General features: G+C 49.6%; 8 protein-coding genes across 8 annotated transcripts; 3 read left to right on the forward strand and 5 right to left on the reverse strand.

The window, feature by feature from the left end:
• Positions 1 to 311: 311 nt before the first annotated feature.
• On the forward strand, positions 312 to 1463 carry Triagg1_2026 (uncharacterized protein; the record flags this gene model as incomplete). Its single annotated transcript, XM_062896162.1, has 2 exons — positions 312 to 617; positions 765 to 1463. 2 exons carry the CDS (start codon positions 312 to 314, stop codon positions 1461 to 1463), a joined length of 1005 nt encoding a protein of 334 aa, XP_062758882.1.
• Positions 1464 to 1837: 374 nt separating this feature from the next.
• On the reverse strand, positions 1838 to 3876 carry Triagg1_2027 (uncharacterized protein; the record flags this gene model as incomplete). The annotated part of the gene is made up of 6 exons (XM_062896163.1): positions 1838 to 1972; positions 2035 to 2256; positions 2315 to 2432; positions 2505 to 3102; positions 3196 to 3480; positions 3597 to 3876. The coding sequence occupies 6 exons, from the start codon at positions 3874 to 3876 to the stop codon at positions 1838 to 1840; spliced, it is 1638 nt and encodes a 545-aa protein (XP_062758883.1).
• A 1515-nt stretch (positions 3877 to 5391) lies between these two features.
• Positions 5392 to 7220, reverse strand: Triagg1_2028 (uncharacterized protein; the record flags this gene model as incomplete). Its single annotated transcript, XM_062896164.1, has 2 exons — positions 5392 to 5727; positions 5793 to 7220. 2 exons carry the CDS (start codon positions 7218 to 7220, stop codon positions 5392 to 5394), a joined length of 1764 nt encoding a protein of 587 aa, XP_062758884.1.
• Positions 7221 to 7897: 677 nt separating this feature from the next.
• Triagg1_2029 (uncharacterized protein) lies at positions 7898 to 9823 on the forward strand (the record flags this gene model as incomplete). The annotated part of the gene is made up of 2 exons (XM_062896165.1): positions 7898 to 8464; positions 8534 to 9823. 2 exons carry the CDS (start codon positions 7898 to 7900, stop codon positions 9821 to 9823), a joined length of 1857 nt encoding a protein of 618 aa, XP_062758885.1.
• A 298-nt stretch (positions 9824 to 10121) lies between these two features.
• On the reverse strand, positions 10122 to 12413 carry Triagg1_2030 (uncharacterized protein; the record flags this gene model as incomplete). The annotated part of the gene is made up of 5 exons (XM_062896167.1): positions 10122 to 10136; positions 10187 to 10943; positions 11066 to 11491; positions 11863 to 12044; positions 12111 to 12413. The coding sequence occupies 5 exons, from the start codon at positions 12411 to 12413 to the stop codon at positions 10122 to 10124; spliced, it is 1683 nt and encodes a 560-aa protein (XP_062758886.1).
• A 1593-nt stretch (positions 12414 to 14006) lies between these two features.
• Triagg1_2031 (uncharacterized protein) lies at positions 14007 to 16033 on the forward strand (the record flags this gene model as incomplete). The annotated part of the gene is made up of 9 exons (XM_062896168.1): positions 14007 to 14149; positions 14259 to 14414; positions 14473 to 14827; positions 14892 to 15019; positions 15077 to 15206; positions 15272 to 15368; positions 15431 to 15596; positions 15698 to 15850; positions 15916 to 16033. 9 exons carry the CDS (start codon positions 14007 to 14009, stop codon positions 16031 to 16033), a joined length of 1446 nt encoding a protein of 481 aa, XP_062758887.1.
• Positions 16034 to 16726: 693 nt separating this feature from the next.
• On the reverse strand, positions 16727 to 17746 carry Triagg1_2032 (uncharacterized protein; the record flags this gene model as incomplete). The annotated part of the gene is made up of 1 exon (XM_062896169.1): positions 16727 to 17746. One exon carries the CDS (start codon positions 17744 to 17746, stop codon positions 16727 to 16729), a length of 1020 nt encoding a protein of 339 aa, XP_062758888.1.
• Positions 17747 to 19775: 2029 nt separating this feature from the next.
• Positions 19776 to 20222, reverse strand: Triagg1_2033 (uncharacterized protein; the record flags this gene model as incomplete). The annotated part of the gene is made up of 1 exon (XM_062896170.1): positions 19776 to 20222. The coding sequence occupies one exon, from the start codon at positions 20220 to 20222 to the stop codon at positions 19776 to 19778; it is 447 nt and encodes a 148-aa protein (XP_062758889.1).
• Between the last annotated feature and the right edge of the window lie 3701 nt (positions 20223 to 23923).

Here is a 23923-nt window from a genome sequence, read left to right on the forward strand (position 1 = left end):
ATGTTGCAGGGTTTACGGAGCTTGCATAATAAACGCTGGTCTTGTCTTGCGGTTGAGAAGCTGAAACATCAATGTTCAATGTCAGAGTCTTTTTGTTAGGTAGCCAATAGCCGAGGCCCGGCGGAGCGGCAATCGGATCGGCGAGTGGGTAATTTTCTTTGGGGTGCAATTGGAAACCTCCATTTTACTCCGGTGAAGCTACATTATTGATGTCATGTTTGCCTTTGATCGGGGAGGGAATTGAAAGGCGGATTCCGGGATTTCCTTGATTGTCAGGGATTTATATAAGAGAGGAGAAGGGACGTTGAGTGATGAAGCAAGAGGCCAAGCTGGCGTTGCAGCAATCGCAGAAACCAGACGCGGCGACAGGCTCAGCATCATCACCATCACCAGCAACAATATCATCGATTTTGACCTCGGCGGGCGACAAGAGGCGCAGGAGACGCAACATGTCGAAGCTGTCGCCGGGACTCAAGGCGTTGATCAACGCGCCGTTTGCGAGGCCCGGGCCCTGCAAGGTCGTGAAAGGAGCGGCGGTTGTCGGGGATTTGTTTCGGGGCATTGCGAAGGAGGCGAGGGGGAGGGGGGTTGGGGCCAGGGCGTGGCTGGCGATATCTGTGAGTTTTTCTTTTTTTCTTCTCTTTTTATAGTCTTTGTTGATTCGTTTGAATGTGTGTGTTGGTGTTTGGTTGGGAGGGTGGGTGTTTGACCTCTAGTATAACATCCATATGGATGAGTGAATGAGTGGCTCATCATCAACACAGGCCGCTGCAACATTCACCCTTAATTCGCCTGATGCGCTCTCCATCCTCCACGGCATTGCCGCGGCCGAGCGAGGAGGCTCTCCAACAGCCCAAGTGCGCACCGCCGAGTTCATCCGCGAAGTCGGGCTCAAATGCATCTCCTTCAACGGCATCCCTCGCACCATCAACTGCCTCAACGCCTTCCACGCGTCGCTGCCTCGCGACATAACCTCCAAGCTAACCACAGAGCCCTCGAGGACGCTAAAAGCAGACAACGTCGAAGCTGTCAAAGCGAGGGGCAGAGGCCTGTGGGACTCGGTTTACGCGCCGTTTGAGGATAAGCTGGTGGGCAAGTTGGGGACGTCGCATCCGGATCTGCCTGTGGTGATATTAAACTGCCATTATGGGCCGCTGCTGAGTGATCCTGATGGGACGAGGGGCGTGGGGAGGGTTATGACGAGTCTTGTGGCGGTGGCGAGCTTGAGGGCGCAGACGGGGGTTGGGCCGCAGGTGCTTTCGCATGTGTTTGGGTTGAGGAAGGCTGTTGACGATGGCTCGTTTTGGGATGACTTGGTGGTGGAGGATGGGGGGGAGGAGGAGAGGGAGAGTGAGGAGGGCGTGAGATGGTTGGCTGGGGATGAGGGAGGCGAATGGATGCTGAAGACGGTGGATAGGATTGTGGAGGGATTGGGAGGAAGCAACTTTGCGGCGAAGCTGTGATTATGGGGATTAGGGTATATGGTTGTAATTGTTATGATGAATGTATGTGTATATGTGCATAGATGGGCAAATGGAATCTTGATGCCATCATATACAAGCAGGCCAGATGTGTTTTTTCTAATATCTTCTGGCATATATAAATTGCTACATCTTTTTATATACATTTATGCTGATGCTTCATGTCTAAAAAACATCTAGATGTCTCTCTTCCTCTTGTAGCGTCCGCATCACTCACGCCCAAATGCTGTAATATCCCAACCATGCGCCCCATATCCATAGAACGAACCCCCCCGATTCATCCAAAAATAAAAACTCCATGCTTGTGCCCACGGGTATATCCTTCCCCCTTCAATTATTCCCCCATTTTTCACAGCTTATTCCATAGTCACAATCTCATCTGCGACGGCAAATGTCGCGTCCGTCTTGCTCTTCACCTCGTCGACGGTGACGCCTGGCGCCAGCTCGGTGAGCGTCAAGGTGCCCTTTTCGCGGTCCACCTGGAAGACACACTATCACGCAAATAAACATTAGCATATTGTAAAACTTCTCGTCAACTTGGGGACAAGCATACCAAATCTGTAATGATGGTGCTCACGCAGCGCGCGCCAGTCAGTGGCAAGCTGCACTGCTGCACAATCTTGGACGATCCGTCCTTGCAGAGATGCTCCGTCGCGACAATGACTTTTGTGTTTTCGGGGTTGGCGACGAGGTCCATTGCGCCGCCCATGCCCTTGAAGAGCTTGCCTGGGATCATGAAGTTGGCGAGGTCTCCGGCAGCACTGACTTGGAGGGCCTGTGAAGAGTCAATTAGCTTTGTGATTGTCGTAGAAAACAGATTTATGTGTACTTACGCCGAGGATGGAAACATCGACGTGGCCGCCGCGGATCATGCCAAAGGACTCGGAAGAGTCAAAGGTCGAGGCGCCGGGCACAAAGGTGACGGTCTGCTTGCCAGCATTGACAAGATCACTATATAAACAAAAGTCCGTTAGCAACTGATACTCTTCATCCCATCACCCAGTAAAGAGAAGCAAAACTTACGGATCAACTTCCTCCAGCGTCGGGTGAGGCCCCATGCCCAACAGTCCATTCTCGCTCTGCAGCCACACCGTCCTCTCCTTGGGGATAAAGTTGGCCGACATGGTCGGAATACCAACGCCCAAGTTGACATAGTATCCCTCCTTGAGCTCTTTCGAGGCTCTCTTGGCAATGCGTCTCTTGCGCTCCAGCTTGCCATTCCCGGGGGCCTCTGCCTCGCCCTCGGGCTCCCTCAGCGTGAGCGTCTCGACCTGCTTCTCGACCGTCGCCTTGACGACTCTGTCCACGAAGATGCCGGGCAGATGCACGTCGTCGGGGTCGATTTCACCGACGGGGACAATGTTCTCGGCTTCGACAATGGTGAGCTTGGCTGCCTTGGCCATGAGGGGGCCGAATGCGCGGGTCGTGCGGCGGAAGACGCAGTTGCCGGCCGTGTCGGCCTTCCAGGCGCGGATGATGGCGACGTCGCCGGGGAGGGCGGTTTCCATCAGGTACAGCTTGCCGTTGAAGTCGCGGGTTTCTCGACGGTGGCCTTTTTCGAGGGGAGCGCCGCCGTCGGGGTTGTTGCGGACGGGGATCTCGCCATCTTGGAGGAGGGTGTCTGTTTGGCAGCGAGTTAGTTTTGCACACTCAATCATACAGAGTTGTCCGCATATCAAATGCAATAAGACGGCGTATTCAGGGACAAACTTACGAGCTCCTGTGGGGGTGTAAAACGCGGGAATGCCTGCTCCAGCCGCTCTCAAGCGCTCTGCCAGCGTTCCCTGAGGACACAGCTCAACAGCCAGCTGGCCATCAATGTATCCCTTCTCGAGCACCTTGTTGCCTCCGGTATACGACAGAATAAGGTTGCTGATCTGCCCAGACTCAGTTAGACTGGAGAGTCCACCGCGGCCTTCGAGACCGGCATTGTTGGAGACGGCTGTGAGGGAGTGCAGCGATTCGCGGCCTCGACGGTGCAACGCTTGGATGAGGGTTTCTAATTGTGAAAAAGAGTAGAAGGTGGTTAGTTTGTCATGCTCACATCACGTTACTTTAATCACTTTGTCTCGCCATAGCGTGGGCTTATACAGATTGAAGTCACACAACACATACCTGCAATACCACACAAGCCGAATCCAGAGCTGAGAACCGTCGATCCACTTTTTACATCCGCCACAGCGACATCGGCGTTGTCGTAAACCTTGGACTTTGGCCGGACTTGTGTCTGTGCCTGAGACAGGCGGATGGAAGTCGTTGAAAGGAGCCTCCTTGTCGATGGGCCGGTTCTTGAGGCTTGGAAGAGCTGCACCGAGACGGGCTTGATGAAGGATCGTCTGGTTGAGGCTCTGGGAAGGAAGAGTTTCGGATGCATTGGCCGAATTAGCGTCGCCATTGTGCAGGAAGCTAAAAAATAAGCAGTGAAAAAAATAAAATAAAAAAAACTCCGGTTACTATGCGAGGAGCGAGAGAGAGAGAGAGAGTTATAAAGCTCCTGATGCCTCGACTAATACAGCAGATGATGAAAAGAGACAATAAAAATCGAAAGAATGTGATTTGGATTACTGGCTAAGAAAACAATCTCATCGATCCAACAACCAACGATGGCCGAAACATTTCTTTATATCTTGTTCGGCTCGGCAACGCGAAGAGGCCCAAAACGGAAATCTGTCGGGGTTTGCCCCATGTCGGCCGGCCAGCCGGAAGCTACCGTGGTGGACCGAGCGAGTTGCCGGCGTTTATGACGTACCTGAGCAAGAGGCGAATTGAATTGAATTTGGAATGTGCGAGAAAATGGAAACGCTATCGGAGTCTACTTTTGGGATTCTGGAAACTTTGTGTGTGTGAAATCATAGGTTGAAGCTGTGGCGTGGAAGCTGTGTGTCACTAATAGTATTGTGCAGTTGCTGGTTTCAATGGTTGGTTCGTCGTCGTTTTTGTTGGTTGTCGATTGTTGGTGGAGAGTATACTCAATACTATTTTTGTCCGTCTTCATGGTAGCAAACACTTTACGTTGGACAGCCATACTTTACATATTCAAACGAGGTTCTCCTTGGCCCTAGGAAAATAGGGTATGTACCTGACCCCTTCGCCGCAAGACATCGCCGCAAGTTATCGCCACCCCATCGCCCCATATCTCCACATCCGCCTCGAAGAAACATCTGCATCAACAAGGGGTCCCCGTGTTCTCGCTTAGTACAGCTGTGTCACTGCGTATTCCAGCGTATTCCATAATAACAGGGCGTGCATATGTAAGCTTCCTTATCTGACTGCCGGCGGAATCTCCTCGGATGTCCTGCACAGTCCCACCTCCTTGCAATGCGTGCATGGGATGGAATATCCGCGGAAGACGACGGTGCTTAACCTACCAGCTAGTAGTTGCTAGTCCTCGTCTCAGCTTCGTGGTAATTGGACTACACAAGGCTTAGGAGCTGCGCCATGTTGGTTGTGAGTCTCCTCCAAAGCTAAACAGCGCACAGATGTTATCGCGTCGGTCAGTCGCTTGTAGATCGTAAAGGGCAAACTGGCTAAAATAGCCCGGCGCAGGCTTGAATACAATCAAGGGGCTTCTCCAAGTACAATCGAAGCTGAAATAAGTATCCGAGCCTATTCACTTATTGTATTTTCAGCACAGACTCTGTGGTCCTCACAGTGGTCATCTAGGCTAGAGCTCTGGTGTTGTGTTTGGTGTTAGTCGGGCTAGTTCACACATCAAGATGCGTTCCCTAGCTGTCAAGCAATTACTTGTTCCAGTTCCGTAGAAAGACCAATCGTTTCAATATTTTGCTAGCTGTTTTACTCTCTGCAGGATTTCCCCCTTCCCAGAGCAACCCACTGTATCGGCACATCGCCAGCTGTTGGTCCTCTCTGTCATATGCGACTTACAGATGAGAAACTCAAACATTCCCGATCAAAACATCCCGTAATGCTTCAAAACCAACATCATACTAATCCCCGGAGCCATGTACTCCAACGTAAGTCCTAACCGACCCCATCGCATATTAATCCAGTCACTAAACTGTTCACTCCGATTCTTCCTAGACAAATCATCTTGACTCGGCCTCTGAACAGTCCTCATCGGAAAACCAAGCTCGGTCGACTCTGCATAAAACGTCGCCCAACGACCATGGGGCGGAATTTCCTCCAAAATCCACTCGTCGTAACGCCTTCGAACCTTGTCCAGCCACTTTGGATCAGTAGCAATACGGGATTCACACTCGCGTAGACTGATGACTCCCAGGTACTCCTGTTTCAACACCTGTTAGCCATTCACATTCGCACAACTTGAGTTGAACAAAAAACACAACTTACTTCTCCGTCTGATTGGCCTCTCCTACTACCTATCTTGTACTGCTCGACCAGTTTTGCAATTTCTTCGAGCTCCTTATCATTGGCTTTCTGGATCAGGTGTGCAATCCTTCTCGTCTCTGCTCTCGTTAACGGGTGTTTAGGTTTCTCCTTCTTCTTCTTCCTATCTGTCGGGCTCGACGGCCCACGCTCCGAGTCGGCTTCTTCCTCTGCGGCCTCCTCCTCTTCAGCTTGCTTTTCAGCAGCCTCCTTCTCTGCCTTGATGCGACGGCCTTGTTCAAGTACAAGAACTGGCACGTGGTGGTGCATCATGATGAAGGGGAAAACATGGTCGAGGTTGCAGCCTTCTTTTTTCTCGTGCAGCAATAGAATGTTCCAGGCGACCTCTGCGTAATGCAAGAACTTGTCTCGCTGGTTGTGGTGGCGCTTGATCAGAAAGTCATAAAGCTGATCCATATCCAGCCACTCGTCCGGCATGTCCCGGTTCTTGGTGATGTAGAACTGGTGCATCCAGCTGTGCAGTTCGTCGACGTCCATGGCGGTAGACGACGGCGAGGCGCCCGGCGATCGGAAACGACGCAGGCCTACCTCGCTGGCAATGGCGAGGCCGTTGAGTATGTCCAAAACAGCCTTTTCGTCCTGTGTCACCTCGCGCCCATGGGTCTTGTAGGTGATGTCGTGCTCGACTTCAGCCCAGGCGTGCATGATGACAGTGCCGACTTGGATTTCAACCACCTTCTTTTCCCAAACCTCCTTCTCGTCCGGTGTCAGATCTCGCGGATGCAGTCGCTTGGGTATCTTGACAGCCAAGTGAATAGCGCCGTATCCCGAGAACTGCTTCTCCAAGCCGTCAGCGTCGAGGTCATCGTCCGGCTCTTTCTTCTTAGGCGGCGGCCCAGGCGCGGAAGCATCCAGCCATTTCGCGTGAAGCTTTCGCAGCATCCTAACATTTGCCGGACCCCCCATTTTCTTCGCATCCTTGCCGTATTCATAGCCAGCGTCCTTGAGGAGTTGGATGACCCTCGGTGTGTCGCTGGGAAAATAGAGCACGATCCGCGCGCCAAGCATGTCGTGGAAGCCAAGCTCGAGCTCGTTCCGGGTTTTGAAATATCCAATCTCTTCCTTGTCCATTTTATATCTGTCAAATTGAACCTCCCAGTTCTCCTTCTGCTCAACCATCTTGCCTTGAATCTCTTGGGCGGCCAGGCGGTCTTTCTGTCGGCGCCGCGCAGTACCGTTGATGGAATCCCAGCTCTTCACCCGAGCGGCTATTGGGAGATGCCGGACATTGTCCTGAGCAAGGACGTGATTTAGGTCCTCTGCCACGGCGTTCAAGCATTGTCGGTACTGGCTAACTTCGCTATCGTAGACTTCGTTGAGTTCCTTGAGGAGCTCATCAAGTTTGTCCTCGGAGGACATTGCGGGGCCCATTGGTTACAGTTCTTTGATTCGCGGAGGTTGGTTGGTTTGGATCTTGGAATGATGGCGATAATGTATAAGGTAGGGTGCCTCGATTTTAATTAAAATCTTCAACGGCCGCACTCTTAAATATGTCTCTGATTCGGCTGTTTTCCCACTTGTTGTGCAGTACGGATCTCTCGGCAAACCCGTTGACTGGACTCGATAGAATAGACACATCTTAGTGGTGACTCTTGGAGGGCTCGGTTACAATGAGGCTTGCCATTGCCGCCTCATTGGGCTGATACACATGGCTGTTGACAAATGCCAAATGGGTCACAAGATAATACGACACGAGGAGATTGGCCTATGGTTGAACGGCATTGTTGAGGTACATGATATTTGACTCGTTGTCGCCGTCTTATTGGGCCAACATGCATGACAGCTGCGTCACGAATTGGATTGACTGGGGAACAGATTGTGAGATGTCGATAGTATTGGCGAAACAGACAAACCACATGCACATGCATGCAGTTAGACTAACGGTTGGTGCCCGACCGGGCCGACAGACGCGGGAACCGTGATGTTATTAGACGGAACAATTAATACTTTAAGCACAAGTTAAAAGGACGTCTCCAGAGCAATTTAAATCCTTATTCCCGAATGGACGGACTGGCATCATCTCCCCCAGACTCTTTGACATCGGGAGGATGGGCGATCTAATAGTCTCTGAAGTTGGTCCACACGCTTACAGCTACACTCCCTTGCCCGGCAGGACAATTCGGGTATTGACGCTACACGCTGGGAATCCCGAAGACCCGCTTAGAGGTTCTCTCGAGTCTGTCGTCGTTGACGATGCCGGTGTTTATGAGCCTCTCTCGTACGTCTGGGGCGACGGTCAGCTCACGCACGAAATCTTCCTGCCCACCGCACGGCTCAGGCTTACAGCTAGTCTGTACAATGCCCTGAGACGGCTCAGAAGGCGGACGGGATCCCGGCGCGTGTGGGCTGACCAGATTTGCATTGATCAGCTCAACAAGGAAGAGAGGTCGCAGCAGGTGCAGTTCATGAACCAGATCTACAGGAATGGGAGCCACGTGCAGGTTTGGCTTGGCCTTGATGAACAGAATCTGGCCAAAGAGGCCTTTGGTTTTGTACGAGGGCTCGCCGGGCTCCTCGCTCACGATAGTGAAAAAGCGGCCCTTCATGTGGATAATTTGTTCCAACAGGCAGTTGATTATTGGATGCCTTTGAAACACATAACAGCTCTCCCGTGGGTAAGCTGTGTTGGCGCGAGATTCTTTATTTCATGTTTAGGAGATTTGCGCTGAGATTGCTATTATTAGTTTCGACGTGGCTGGATCGTTCAAGAGATTGGCACCAGAGCTCCCGCAACCCTCCTTTGGGGAGAAGCAGAAATGCAGTGGAAAACACTGCACGAGGTATGCGAGGAACTTGCAGAATACCACCATATAAGAGTAAAATTCAAGGTGGCCACGTCAACCATCAAGTATCTCTATCGTCGTTTCATCGAACCCGACGCCCCCAGCCGGCACGACAATCGGTTTAGCTTCATCTATGAACTTCATCGAGCAGGACACTTGCAAGTCACGGACCCTCGCGATCGGGTATTTGCCATGCTGGGCCATTATTCCATTCGCAAGGGGAAGAATAGCAAACTGAAGGAGATGAAGGCGGACTACATGAAATCAGTTGAGGAAGTCTATATCGACGTTGCTGTGAGGGCCCTAACCGGAGATGATGAATCTCTTATTACACTGGGGGCCGTCCAACACATGAGTCTCCCCTCTTCTGTCGAAGCTTTACAGGCGCACGAGCGTAAACTGCCACTGCCATCGTGGACACCAGACTGGCGGGCTCGTCATGGACATATCATGTCCGAACCTACCAGCCCTCACCGCGCCTGCGGCTCAAAGAAGCCCAATCTTCACATCAGCGCATCAGTCCCAGAGGTGCTCAGCATTCGCGGCGTTCAAATCGACTCGATCCAGAACTGCTCCTCTCCATTAGAAAAAGGGGCGTTTCACGAGAGGAAGACTGACCAAGGAAACACCAAGCGGATCGCAATCGAGTCTCTTTGGATGGAAATCTGCGGAAACACAAACGGCTTTGGTCTCGACGACAAGTACGTCGACAGCAAAGACAGCAGCTTCTTTGCCTATGTCCAGACACTGAGCAACGGCTGCATGGCCATTTACTGGCAGGATCACGCCGCTGAGAGCTACAGCGCCATCCGACATGAAGAATGGCTTGGACACAGCGCTGCCTATCTCACCACCGCGGTGGACAAGACGATCATCTCTCCTGAGCTGCATCGCCTGGCTGAGAAAGGAGACGCACTGAAATGGAGCCGTGCAGCAACTGGTGCATCGAGCAATCGAAGATTCGCACGAACTACCAGGGGATACTATGTAATGGGACCGCAAGTCATGGAGGAGGGCGACGTTATCTGCGTGCTCTTTGGCGGGAAGATGCCGTTTTGTCTGCGGCCTTGTCTGGACTCTCGGCGTTATTTACTTGTTGGGGAATGTTATATACATGGGTTCATGAATGGGGAAGCTGTAGAGATGCTTGACGAGGGGAGATTCTGCGATGAGGTCTTCGAAATTGTTTGACGGGACGCCACGTACCCAATACGAGTCTGTTAATTCTACGGCCATCAAGCCTGATAATTTGTACACTACTTCCTCATTACGTTTGCTACCGGTTGTATGTGAAATAGGCTGAAAAGGTTGCGAATTAAGACGTCTTATCGACGCCGCAGCCATCTTATTGCGTGTTCCTTAGACGAGCTTTCTCGCAGACATCAGACCAAGCTAGATTTCCTCCACCGCCAACCCCCGCCAATCTGGTCACCCCTTTTATGTGTTGGTGGTGCAACGCCGTAGCGAATCGCGCAATTATACAAACATTTCAGTCCCCAATGTCCTGTTCATATAGCTCTATCTCCCTTGGTTTCTTGGTAAGCCCCTCCTTACCGTCCCTTCCACCCCCCTCCCTCCGTGGGGAATGGTCTTGCGAGGAGCAGTATTCTCATCATCTGCTTCTTTGTAACCATCCAGAACTAATCCATCATCTAGAGGTGTTGGAGATCCAACCATTCTTGGGGTGATTTCAAGGCCTATTTCCCATGCTTTGGCGATGTGCTTGACGTTATGTTTCCCGACCAAGTCAGACTTGCCAGGGTATTTGAAAAAGTACTGTGCAAGTGCAGAATAGAAGAACCCTTCGAGCTCCAGCTCACGGCTGTCCATCTGACTCCATACTACACGACCCCTGCTATACCTGGAGCAAGACTGGCCCAAATGCTGTCGCATGATATCGAATGCGCATATGGCCCTTGCTTCTCCTTTGATCCTGGGATCAATGCCGCTCTCAGCCGCCAGACTTGTAGCATACTTTTCAAGATTATACGCCTCGATGAAACAATCGAAGGAGTCTCTAGAGTATAGGATTTTCCAATGAACATCATGTTTTTGCCCGATACGCCAGAGTCGACCTTGAGCTTGGAGAAGGATTGCTTGGCTTATTGGTTGCTCTAGAATCAAGCCGCGATGACACGCCTGGTGGAGATTGACGCCAAAGGCTGAGAGCTGCAGCGACGTCACTAGGCAGATGTAAGGTGTAGCTGGATTATTGAAAGCTTCAACGGCGTGGTCGCGCTCTGTTTGGGAATGCCGGCTCATGTAGTGAAGGGTAGGGACACCCGCAGCCACGAGCAAAGCATTCACCATTCTATTTTTGCAAGTGTTAGTCAATCTGTCACTGAGTGGGAAAATGTGGCAGCAGGGAGAGGGCCAAGAACCGTTCATAGACACATGGGATCAATCAAGATACCAACAGGATGAATGACTTACTGGGATGCTAAAGGGTTGTTTACGTATACCAATAAGCGCTCGCCTTTGGCTTGTGCATCCAATGCCTCAAGAACCGTATATACATACTTGGGAGAGTCCCGAGCGACGTATCTCACCTGATTGACTCGATCTGGCGGAAAGCCAAGCTTTTGACTCTCACGGGTGTTGTAAAAGTTCCACTGTAGGCCACCGGTAGTATCAAAAAGGGCAACTCGGTCAACCTCTTTGTGTCCTGCAGCCAGAATTGGGTTTGAACGTGCCTTTCGAGCTTCCTTGCATCTCTGGTACTCTGGACGGCCGGACGCATCCATGTCCAGAGCGCCTTGCTGAAGATCAGATAGCCGCTGCAGGAGTCTTGCTGAGGGGTTCGTGAGCTTGACGTTGTTGACATCAGTAGAAGCCAATGACGAACGGCGATATACCGCACTGTTCAACGTCATTCCAGCTCGTTCAAGGACGTGACTTCCCGTAAGCATTTAACAAGGGCTTGCTTCTATTGGACTCATTAATTTGTCCTCCAAGATGTTGACATGTGCAGCGAGCTTAGCCTTGACCTCTGCTGAGTGTTCCAATTCCACAGTTTCCGTTTTGAGTCCGGCGATACCCTCGCCCATAAACGTTATGCGGCCATTTGGCAGTGTCATCCTTGTAAGCATACCGCGTCAGACTGAGAGGAGCTTAAGAATTGGGCGGACAGCTAATGTTGAGACGATGTCCCATAATCGTTGTTTTTGGCGAACTCCATGAAGAGATTGGGGTTCAAAAGATATGCTGGGCCGTTGTGATCTTTCACATACGACTTGTACTCCATGGCTCGACGGCGTTCTCTTGGCGATAGCTGAGATGTCTTTTTAACTCTGCCACGGAGAACACGGTTTAGTGTAAGGGGCTCCTCAACTTCAAGCTCGACAGACTCATCAAAGAGGCTGTCATATACTAGATCTCCAAAGAAAGTATCGGCATTTGTAGCGTCGCCTTTCTATTGGTATCCAAACGGCCAAGCTGGGTCCCAAAGTACTCGCAAATAGCCGTTGATATCTCTCACGTGGTTAGGCAACGGTGTAGCCGATACGAGAAGCAAAGTCTCCCGGTCAAGCTTTCGAACTAGTTCATTGGCCCTGGTGCCAAAACTTTTGATGTGGTGGCATTCGTCGCAAACAACAACATTCCACATGTCGTTGGTCAGGATTTTCTTGCCTCGTCTAATGTATGCTGCTGCCGATTTACCAATCCGCTGGGCTCCTTCCTCATCGTCATTACTCCCTGGTGAATCCTCAAAAACTGCTGTCATCTCCTCGTCTTGGCTGCCATAACCGATGGTGTCTCCCTGAGAGGATAGCCGATCCATTTGATCGCTTGTGAGGCTTTTACTTGCGCGTGCTCCAAGGATACGCCTGGTTGCGGTCGAGTATGCTGTGAGGAGGATAACTCGGCCAGTCTATGGCACAAGGTGTTAAAATAAAACGTGAAAAAAGGTCTTTGCACTCACCTCTGGATCTTTATGCTTCTTGGCCCATCGATCGACATGTTTTTGGAGTTCGTGGAGGGTGTCAATAGTCTTGGTCTGACGATCAGGATTTGCACAAGTCCAGAAAGAGTAAACGTCAAAAATGCCTGCCCAGTCAGAATTGACCTCGGAAAAAAAACTGATTGAGAGTGGCGGAGGGCACGAAGATGATGTTTGGTTTGTCTATGGGCATCTGTACAATAGCTATTAGCGAAATACAATACAAAAGGCGCAAAGGGGAGTCTGTAAAAGCTTTGATATATGACCGCCTGGAAGTGAGCGGCCTCTATGTACGGCTCCTGGCTCAAGCTGTGCGTCTCTCAACAGTCGTTGGATCGTACTCGACGGAAAGCGGACTCTATGAACGGCTGTTGGAAGGCGGGAAAAGCTCAATCGCAAAGTCTTCAAAGCCGCGATAAGGGGCAGCAGCGAAAGAGAGATAAAGGAGAGAAGGAGGTGAGAGGAGGGCGGAGGGCGGAGGAGGTTCAAGTAGTTTTCGGGCCACCGCCCGGGTTTATTGCCGGGCGGTAAAATTCAGTGGGTCTGACGTGTCCGGTCACTAAAGATCCGGACCCACTGCCCGGAGGTTGGACAGTGGAGAACCATTGCAAGTGGCCGTGTCTGAATTATCTACAGACTTGTGTGTATTTGAGATTGTATTAATATTATGCTCTTGTTTTCAATGCATTATCTGTCTTTCAAAATCATATTAGCATACTTATTCATCATTAATACCGTTAGTTATATGTAGACTAGCATCCCAATCGAGAGCGCAACTCCGCTGGTTGTTACTGAGTATTGGTCCTGATCAGTGATCTTACATACAACTATCAACAAGTTATCGCAGCAAAGTTGATTGGGCTCTCTAATTGCGTTTGTTTGAGCGCCTCCTCATTTGTATGATATAAGGACAATACGTTGGGCACTCCGTATGTTGGCACATGTACACAGTCAACCACCAAGCTTCTCTCCAAAATATTCCCCCTCACCGTCTCACTATCTCTCTGCCTTTCACTTGGCCTGGGCACAGCCAATTGAGCTGAACAAACTCGACCTAGATCTACATGAAATCCTCCCCATCCATCCACACCGACAAGGTTCCCCAACAAACGGCACTCGAGACAAAAATCTCCCTTTTTCTAATCCTGTAGGCGACTGACAGGGTTAATGCGGGGTAATGCAGGACCGCATGATTCCAGAGGTCGGTTACGGAGAGACTGAACTGCCGCCTCCAAATGATTCGAGCTCATCAATGTCTCATCCATCCCGGTATTCCTCATCCGCCCTTGACCCCCAGCCAATATTGGGCGGGTAATCAATCCCTGCAGGCAGGAGTAAGCTGGGGAAGGTCGGGGCTCAACTCCACCCGCCATTCCAATTCTTCTATTCTTCGACAACAGTCCTGGCGGTCTGGTTCTCGCCATCTTTTTCGCAATGAAGGTGTCACAGGATAATAAGGCGGACTTTGAAAATGAGAAGCATGAGGAGGACGCGCTTGAGCATGGGGAGGGGTATGGACAGGATCCGCAGCGAACAGCTGCCATGGCCAAGAGGGTTCTGTTCAAGATAGACACGAGGTAAGCTCTCGGACATGTTCTGTGAGATCAGGAGCAGCTGTCGCCATTGAACCTGATGGCGTTATCTTTTCACAATTGTCAACTGCATCAATGCTCACCAATATCGCAGGGTCATGCCTGTTCTGGCCCTCCTGCTACTATGCTCGTTCCTCGACAGGACCAACGTCGGCAATGCCAAAATCCTCGGCCTCGAGGCTGATCTGGGCATCACAGACAAGCAGTATTCGCAAGGTCTCGCCGTATTTTACGCCACATATATTGCCTGGTCTGCCATCTCTCTCTCCAATCACCAAAGACACCAGTGCTAATCCACCCCGTCACAGCGAGCTTCCAAGCAACCTCGTCCTCAAGAAAGTCTCCCCACGTATCTGGCTGCCCTCACTAACTGTCGCGTGGGGCATTACAACCATGTGTTTGGGGTTCGTGCGCTCATTTGGCAGTTTCGCTGCCGTGAGAGCGCTGCTGGGCATCGCCGAGGGCGGCCTATTCCCGGGCATCGTGCTGTATTTGTCCAGCATGTACACTCGAGGCGAATTGGCCCTTCGAATAGGAATTTTTTATACCAGCGCGAGCCTTTCGGGGGCATTCGGTGGCCTTTTGGCTAGAGGATTGTCGGCGATTGGGCCAAGAGGCGGGCTGGAGGGTTGGAGATGGATCTTTATCATCGAGGGCTTGCTGGTAAGTTGGGCGTTTCACAGATTCAAATCGTTATCGGCATAGCCAATTGTTAACAAATATCCAGACGGTTATCTCTGGGTTGATTGCATTTGTTGCGTTGCCCAATGGCGTTGCGAGCGCCGGGTTCCTCTCGACCGAAGAGCGAGACTTTGCCGCTGAGCGACTAGCAAGCGACAACGGCGGTCGCTTCAAGTATACCACTCCCTTACATATGATCTAAAGAACTAGACTAATGATGATGCTGTTTAGTCCAGCGATTGAAGCTGAGGAGACATTCAAGTGGTCAGAGGTTCGCCGCGGCCTCTTCAATGTCCAGATTTGGCTCACATCCACGACGTATTTCGCCCTCCTTTCGGGTGTCTACTCTTTTGGTCTTTTCGTAATTACATTCCTGTTTTCAACTCCCGTGTATAGAGCTGCAACTTTTGTGCTGACTGGGTAAAGTTGCCTACGATTGTCAACGATTTGAAGATTACATCCAATGCCAACAAAGTCCAGTTGTGGACTGTCATTCCCTACGCTGTAGCAACTCCTACAACAGGTACACACATGCATCTAAATGTATACATGAGCCTTTGACCTGCTGACCGTGATTCCAAACAGTCTTTGTCGCCCTGATTTCCGACCGCATCAAGCTACGAGGCCTCCCTATGCTCATCATGCTGCCCATCTCTATCGCTGGCTACGCAACGATTGCTCACGTCCAATCTGCCAGCGTCCGCTTCGCAATGACCTGCCTCATGGCCATGGGAATGTATAGTTCCGTACCGTGTGTATTGGTATGGAACGCGAATAATTCGGCAGGGCATTATAAAAGGGCAACGACATCAGCTCTTCAGCTAGCCGTGGCAAATTGCGGGGGGTTTGTAGCAAGTATGTCGATATCCCGGTATATCCTTCACAATTTTCAGCAGCTGACGAAGAGGTCACTTCGCTAGCATTCGTATACCCAAACAAGGACGGGCCCATATATCTCAAGGGACACTCCATCATTCTGGGGCTATTGTGTTATGCGTGGTTTGCGTAAGTGACTTTCTCTTCTATGAATTTACTAAACGTCTGGAAGCATGACTGACGGTGAATAACAGTGTTTTGGCCAATTTGCTCTGGTTGGCCAAGATGAACAGAGACAAGAAGATGGGCAAATACGACCAATACGCTAGCTCTGGAGACGATCGCGACCCCGAATTCGAAATGATCTTGTAAAACTTCTGTTTGTCGTGGGTTCTGTCGTTACAATCTGGCAGCGGATCTAGGTTCAACGTTTGCAACAGCTGTTCCAGAAAGACCCAAAGTTTGCGAGTCAATGTATTTGTGTTTTTATTTATCAAATTATTTCTCACAAGGAGAATTCATACTGAGGAAACCTCCAAGCCACAAGATCCAATCCTTAAGCAGACGCTCTATCGGCTGTGCGTATGTCACATCGTTCAGTTCATTGATGCTTTTGCCCGACAATAATATCCCAGCACTTGGAGCCTCCTGGACTTCGGGCGGTGGCGTGTTTGTATTAGTTGTAGTCCGGCGATGGTCTGCCGTTTTTGTATTTGATGGCGGAGTCCACATGGTGGTCTGTAACTCGGGGCCCATTGTGCATTTATCTCGTCGTCTGAATGTCAGGTTGGCGTCGGGGTTATCCATACCAAACTCTGCTGAGGATGAAAGGTGATTAACAAGGGTTTCTTTTAATCTAGAAAAGCGGGAATCGCCTAGAGCATACAGGGCTGAGTGAGGATTGAGCCTGCCAAGGATTGTGGAATCCTCCGAGAAGAGGAGTGGCGATCTGGGATGGACGGCATCAGATCTAGTACTCCGTACATTGGTTGCTTCTATCTGTTCTATCATACCCGTTTCTATTTCCTCTAATTACAATTCGAAAAGCACACCTTTGGAACCAAGCTATCCCATCAATACTTTTACCACCTCTTCAACCTCATCCGTATTTCCAAATACGATACCGCCCCTCTCATCACACCCTTGTACCTCCCTGGTCAAAACATCCTTTCCATTCTCATCCACAGCCTTTCCTCCAGCACATTCCACCACCAAGGATATAGGAAGAACCTCGTATAACCTCCTCAGCTTGGCCTTATTCGCCGACTCCACGGGATTGACGTAGACACCGTGGCCTTTGGTGAGGATGTGGCCCAGATCCGGAACAAGACCGCCACAGTACCGAAGCGTATACTTTTTAGCGATGAAAGACGAAATGAGAGTGGCGTATTTGGAAGAGTCTGCCGCAAAACGCAGGTTTGCAGGAGCAAAATATCTGGTTTTGTAGGGTGGCGAAGAGAGTCTAATGTTGGGGTTAAGGGGCTCAATCTTGTCCTTGTCACCAAGTCCTAGCTCAAAGCAGACACCCTCAGCAGAAGCAGAACCTTGGGTTGCGTCTGCTTCCCTGATAGCCACAATGACGGTTGTACGCGGTCCGTGAACTCCCAACACGGAACAAATCTGGTCTTTCGGGTTCTTCCCCAGTGTCGTCTCGCCTTTCCAGATGCCCACAATTGTGCCCACAGCCCAGTTAGGAGCTATGATTGAGCTTCCATCAAGAGGATCAAAAGCCACAGAAAACCTTTTATCAGAAGAAACAGCACTGGAAGCTTCTCCTTGATGGACCTCTTTCTCTTCGGGATCTTCCTCACTGCTGGCTCTCACCACAAGCGGACACTTGGCAAGCGCAGCGCGCATGAGATTCTCTGAAGCAACATCGACGTTGAGTTGATCGTCACCAAAAGAGTTTGCGGATCCAACGAGGGAGACGTGGTGCGAAGTTCGGAGGGTGGCGCCGATTTGAGAAATTGCGCTGAAGAGATGCGGCAGCAGAGAAGTGCTCAGAGCGTGGAGAGTTGGAGATGGTGATTGAGTGAGCTGAGGGGGAAGCCATGGGGGGAGAGGAGACTGAGATTGAGAAGCCATGATGATGGTTTCAGTGTTCTCGGTGGTTGATGCCAGAGAGCAGGTTGAGTTCAGTTGAGTTGCTGGAGTGGCGAAAACTCTTGGAGATGCGGGTTTTTGGTGCTTTGGTGGGGTTTGGTTTAGCCCAGTGCTTGGAGCTGAGAATACAGTCAATGAAGTGGTCTTGAGTCCGCCGTGACGCTGTTAATTCTGAAGCATTGAAAAAGGAGGCTGATTCAATGAGGGCTTTCAAGTTATTTGATGAGGCGAGATTGCCAGGTTATATATTTCCAGTTACATTGCTTGTGGTATCTCACACCACACATCACGCCAAACTGTGCAATTTATCTTGTCTGTCGCCACCAACGTCAACCTCCCGGTCGTCAGCGGCTCTAAAGCAACTGCGATATCCGAGCTTATAGCGCAGGAAAAGAAAATATCTGATATAATGAAAGTAATCAATTGTTCCAAGGAGATAAAACTACGGCATGGCATGTTTCAAACCTCACGGCGACTATTGCGACCGATCCTACCAAAAGCGCATTGGAGGCTATTATAAATAGACCTAATGGCTCTAGATGGATATAACAGCCCTAGATTGGCGGTCGTAGATCCAGGTAGATGGGGTAGTTTACGATAATCTGGTAGCTACTCCATCAAGATTTATCTTACTCTGCGGCTAGAGAAGCAATTGACGTCGCTTGCAAAGTAGTTGCTCATATCGTGCCTGTTACTTTCCTCGTACTCTTACAACACCTTGAGCTTCATATCTTCTCATTACGCATCCATTTAAAAGCAGGATATCTCAGTCAGTCTCCAAAAAACCTCGCATCATCCAACATCTGCTTATCACCCAAGCATTTCTTCTGATCCGATCGAGCACTCACGCACTCAGCTAATCCAACTGGATAAAAAGCATCCATTGGATTTGTATTTTTAATTCTAACTTCTAACACGATGGAGAACAGACACTTCCGACACCTCCCACTGAGGAAGAGCGTCGGCTCTTCTACTACAGACTTCCATATTGCCCGAGGCTGGTCGCACGCTCAAGCAGCCATGTTTGGGAAATACGCCAACTACCTTTTCGGATCTCTTCCATCGCCAGGGAAAATATGGTTCCCAAAGCACTCGTAAAATGCCCCGAACACCCAGCATATCATCTTTGGTCCGACCCAAAATGTTCCCTACGGGAGAACATCGTACAAGCGGCCAGAGCGGCCACCGGGGCCGATTGGCTCCCCGTCGACCTTTTGGGTATTGGAGATAATGATGGGGTTCACAAGGATTTCGCTGCTACCCTTATGGTTTCTATTAAGCCGGGGAAAGTACCATGGAGTGTCGAATATGCTATGGCACGACAATGCATTGATGTCTTCAAATGGGCGCCACTCAGCCGTAATAAGCCAATAGCTACTTGTAGAAACTACTACGTTAGCGAGGCTAATTAACTTGTATCAAATATCAATATCTTGTTTGGCCAGTGTATACCTATGCATGTGAATTATGAAAGTGTCATTCGATGATCAAGCCAGTTAATTCAGAGAAACTTTAGAGCCATAAGATTTGATATCTTAAGCAAGCACTCTAATAGCTGAGGCTACGTGATGTTGTTCCACCCATTTTGGTCTTCAATTGCTTCGACAGTACCAACAGGGCGTCGCTCCATGTCCCAGACGCATGAATTAGAGTTTCCCTTCATAGAGAAGGCATTTTGGGGCACCTCATTGGCATTTTCTAGCTGATTTATCGCTTGCGCTTTCTGCAAGCCCCTCTGGTGTCGCTGTATAATGAATCAATGATCTGGAGCTATTGGGCTAACTTGACCGAGCAAGTACTCGATCTGGCTATATCTACTCCATCTACCATATCTACCATATCGACCTAGATCTACTATATCTACCCAAACCACCCCAGAATGAAGCCAGCAGAGACCGCAGGGTTTATGGAGCTTCACTTCGATCGCTGAAAACTGAAGAGATGTAATCATCAAGCACAGTATAGAGAGGTACTTATGCGCATCCATTCTTAATCTAGTCCACCCGGTCACTCAGTCACTCATGAAACCAAGCTTTTCGTTCGGACGCGTGTTGTATAAACTCCATTGAAGGCCACCTGTAGAATTGAACATGCCGACTTCCTCTGCCTCCTTTGTGCCTGCAGCGGGAATTGGTTTGGATCTCGCTTTTCGGGCCTCTTGCCGCCTCTGAAGGTCTGGTAGTCCGGATTCGTCAATCTCCATTGAGTCAAACCCGCTTTCTCCGGAATCGGAATCCTGAACATTCTGGGTAGAACCGAAAATATATACTGATGCTACTCCTTGAGGAACTTCCCCGGCTGTCTCTTGGCGAAAGTCCGAGAGTCGCTGCAAAAGACGGGCTGTCGGTGTGGTTAACTTGATGTTACTCACGGCCGTTGATGCGAGCGATAGGCGGCGGTACATGGCACCATTCAACATCATTCCTGCCCTCTCTATTAGATAGCCCCCGGTAAGCATTTTGGGTAGAAGTGCCTCTGCTAGGCTCATCGGTTAGTCCACCAAGACGGTAATATGGCTCGCCAGACCATGTAAGCTGCACCTTTCTGTTTTTAACAAAGGCTGTGAATTCTTTTGATCCGATCTTTTGTCATACTGTCAGCTACTTTTCCCCCTTCACTTTACCGGCGAGCACGCGCTTGAGGATTATAGGGGCTGCGACATCCAACTCAATCGATGAGCCAAAAAGACTAGCGTATACCGATTCTCTAAAAAAAGGTTTCAGCTAGGGTTGGGTCTTCTTTTTGCTCATACCAAAATGGCTATGCCGGATCCCAAAGGACTCTGAGGCAATCCTTGATATCCCGTATATGGTTTGGCATGGGAGTTTCTAAATCGAGGAGGATGGCATCTCGATGTAGATGGCGAATCAAGTAACTCCACCCAGTAGTGATTCATTTCGGGCGATCAAATCTTGTACTCTAAGACTCCAATGCTACGGGGAGAATAGCACCGTTTTATCTCCACGCCGAAAATATCTTTATCAAGTCTATTTGGATCCACTAGATCTACTCACGTCTACTTTATCTACCTAGGTCCACTGGATCTATCTACCTAGAGCTACTGCATTCGGCCATGTTCACAGCTCGGAATATCGCTTTCCCGGAATATTATGCTGCGTCCACTTATTGTTATCATGGATTTTCCTTTCATTTCAAATTTCCATGGCAGTTCAAACTTCATGGTTGTATTTTTGGTGTGTGTCTACCATGAATCGACCAGCCAATCTTCTGTAAGGCTTGTAACCCGGCTCCTAGGCCTGCAGATATTGCAAATGTTGCAGACTGAAAGGCATTCTCTATAGTATGTGCTATGGACGGGAGGACGCACTGTTTCTGTCAGGAAGAGGTGTGGAAATAACATAATTAATGTGTGGAAACTCAGTCCCTCCCCTCCCAAGCCTCTCAGCTCCTTAGACTACTTATTCCCGGCAAGGTATGAAATGAACAAACAGATTGGTCAAGTCGTGTGTGGTGAGACAGGTGTTTAGACCGGATATACGGGCTACCATACCACACTTTGGGCTTTCCTTGCCTTATGATACAAAGCTCGCCGTATTGATCCTAGCATTATGCGCTAGCCAAATTAGCATCCTGGGCAGAAAGGCCTTAACAGGCCCAAAAAGACGTGGAGAGTTCATAGTCTAAAATGTTCCAACTTGATCCTCTCGTCATGACAGTAAGAGCCATGGATAACTGTAAAATGCTCACCCAGTCATGCAATGCTATTAAAACATCCTCAACATGGAGAATTTTTAAGCCTACGTCGAGCTATTGCCTAATGCACCCCGGGTACATCTTTACATGTACCATTACGATGGGATGACCTGGCTTGTCCGTCCTTGCAAAGGACGGACCAGACCGCAAGCAGTTTGCAAGAGAAATTAGAAGACTGCACTCAGGAATTTGAAGCTGCGCGGGCAAAAGCGAAAATCAAATATGAACTTTATTCCCTTGCTTGAATTAAAATCATCCAAGAGACCATCGCTATGCAAGAAACCCTATCTATGTACCCAGTGTTGTAATGTTGTGCCCCGGTCGTCCGCCTCGTAGGACAAGTTACCACGACTCAAGTGTGCGCCTTTCCCTATCAACTTGGTGCTCGAGATGTAGAATTATGGAGGATATTTCTTCTATAAACTTGTTACAGTCCTCCCTCTTATAGAAAGCCCATTTGATCACTCCAATTGTTTTTGTCGCTTGGGCTTTCCGCTTGTCAACAAATCCCATAATTTGAGCTTGTGTGCTGCAATCAGCCCTGATCTGGGCAGCTTCACGTTGAGCAGTACGGAGGGCGTCTTGAATAGCAGAGAGAATTTCCGCTGCTGTTGATTCTCGGTCTTGAGATGTGCTATTTGTGCCCGTGGTTGTATTTATGGATAAAAAATCGTCGACGCGGTTCGTATCGTGGATGATTCTTGAAATGGCGGCGCAACGGGAGATGTGCATTTGGAGATGAAGCTCATAGATTCTGAATTCGGTTTCGAACCTGCGCAGCTGCTTGATATGGCTGAAACATTGTTGTAAAAGGTGAAAAATACTGGCTGTGCCCCGTACAGCATCCATTCTATGGAAGATGTTTTGGCAATAAGAGTTCAAAGTTGGTTCAGTGAGAGATTCCAGAATTTAAATCCTGACCTTGTGTTACTAACAGAGGCAACGGCAAGGAGGAGTGCCAAGGAAGGCACCGCCGAGCAAACGTGGGACTAACTGCCGGTGAGCCCCACCTCAGACAGATCAAGCGTCAAGGTCTGTGCACGGACCCTTTTCTATGGAGGCAGCCGTGATGTATATTCAAAGTAGTCTCAGATCAACTCTAGCCTAATCCAGCTAAGTTAGTATTGCCGTTTTGTTTCCGAAGTACAGTCACTACATCATGGTGGGCTTATCGCTAAAATATAGTGTATCTAGCTCTATAATATAGTGAACCACTCGCTACATTATAGCAGTCATCATTTCAGCTTGGACAGTGTAAGCGCTAATCTGGAATCGGAAAGGGCAAGTTTGGTGGTGACCTCGAGTATTTAGTTGGATGCAACAAAGTTATTGCATCCCACTGTACTTGTACTTTCCACTTACCACAGACACATGCGGATATTATGAAGATGTCTTACATCACTTAGTAGGTACCGCAGAGGTAAAGGTACCTCTAACGTTGAAATAAGCTGGGTGTCCAAGGCATTAGGAAAAAAGAAGAAAGACGAGAGAGATTGATAGATAAACAGAGATGTTGTGATACATGGAGTATCTCTGCCTTTTATCTCTAAGCGCAGGCCTAGCAGATATGACCGAAAAGGCGCTATAAAGGATGAAGAATGCCGGCTGTACCTCCTACAGTATCCATCATTAATATAGCAAGATTAGTTCAGTGATAAATGCTCTCTAGAAGCTAAATCGCCTCCCAGGATCAAGAGCCCGAGCTCAAAGAGTGTAAGGGTGGGTACAGTGCTTTGCTTCGGTAGCGCCCAACGCAGCAGGAGGCTCGCGATGTTGCCCACAAGGTCGGGATTGCGAAAAGCTGGCATTGAATCCAGCCGTTTTTATACGAATGACACGTACTTCTCCGTCAGTTTCACAGCCCGGTTGAAATACACCCCGCCCAGCATGGGCACAGACAACATGTATGTTGTATGCACGCTTGTGTGTCAGGGTCAGATAGCCACTGGACGACATAGGCCGGAGCCTTGAAATTAAGAGAACCTGCATTGCTCACGCGATGCGTTGCAGCCCGACCCGATGCTGGCATCCCGAGCCGATAAGCGTCATGGCCCTTGGGGTTTTATAAACTCAACTAACGCATCGTAAAAAAGGCCGAAGGATGGGTAGCTGCCTGTCATGAGACACGTTCATGTTGGCTTTCCAATCGTGAGGCATACAATCAAGTCCCTCTTCTCGCCAGAGGATCGAAACAGGTGCCTCTAGCGAGTGTCTTTACCAAATGAAACTTGGCCACTTCTCACAGATACGAGTCCCGCATCGCTCCAGTTACATGGCATCTAATTGATTTCTTTTTCTAGCTTTCTATGTAATAAATGCTGCGCTCCGTCGCCTTAAAGGTCTTCACACTTCCACTACGGCCTCTCACAGTTTGCGCTTTTCTCAGGTGTGAGCTTATGGGCAGTGAGGAGGCAACGCCCGGCAGCAATTGTACTGGTCGATATT

Source organism: Trichoderma aggressivum (assembly GCF_033847375.1).
Source record: "Trichoderma aggressivum f. europaeum strain CBS 100526 chromosome Unknown scaffold_005, whole genome shotgun sequence".
Classification (NCBI taxonomy): Eukaryota; Fungi; Ascomycota; class Sordariomycetes; order Hypocreales; family Hypocreaceae; genus Trichoderma; species Trichoderma aggressivum.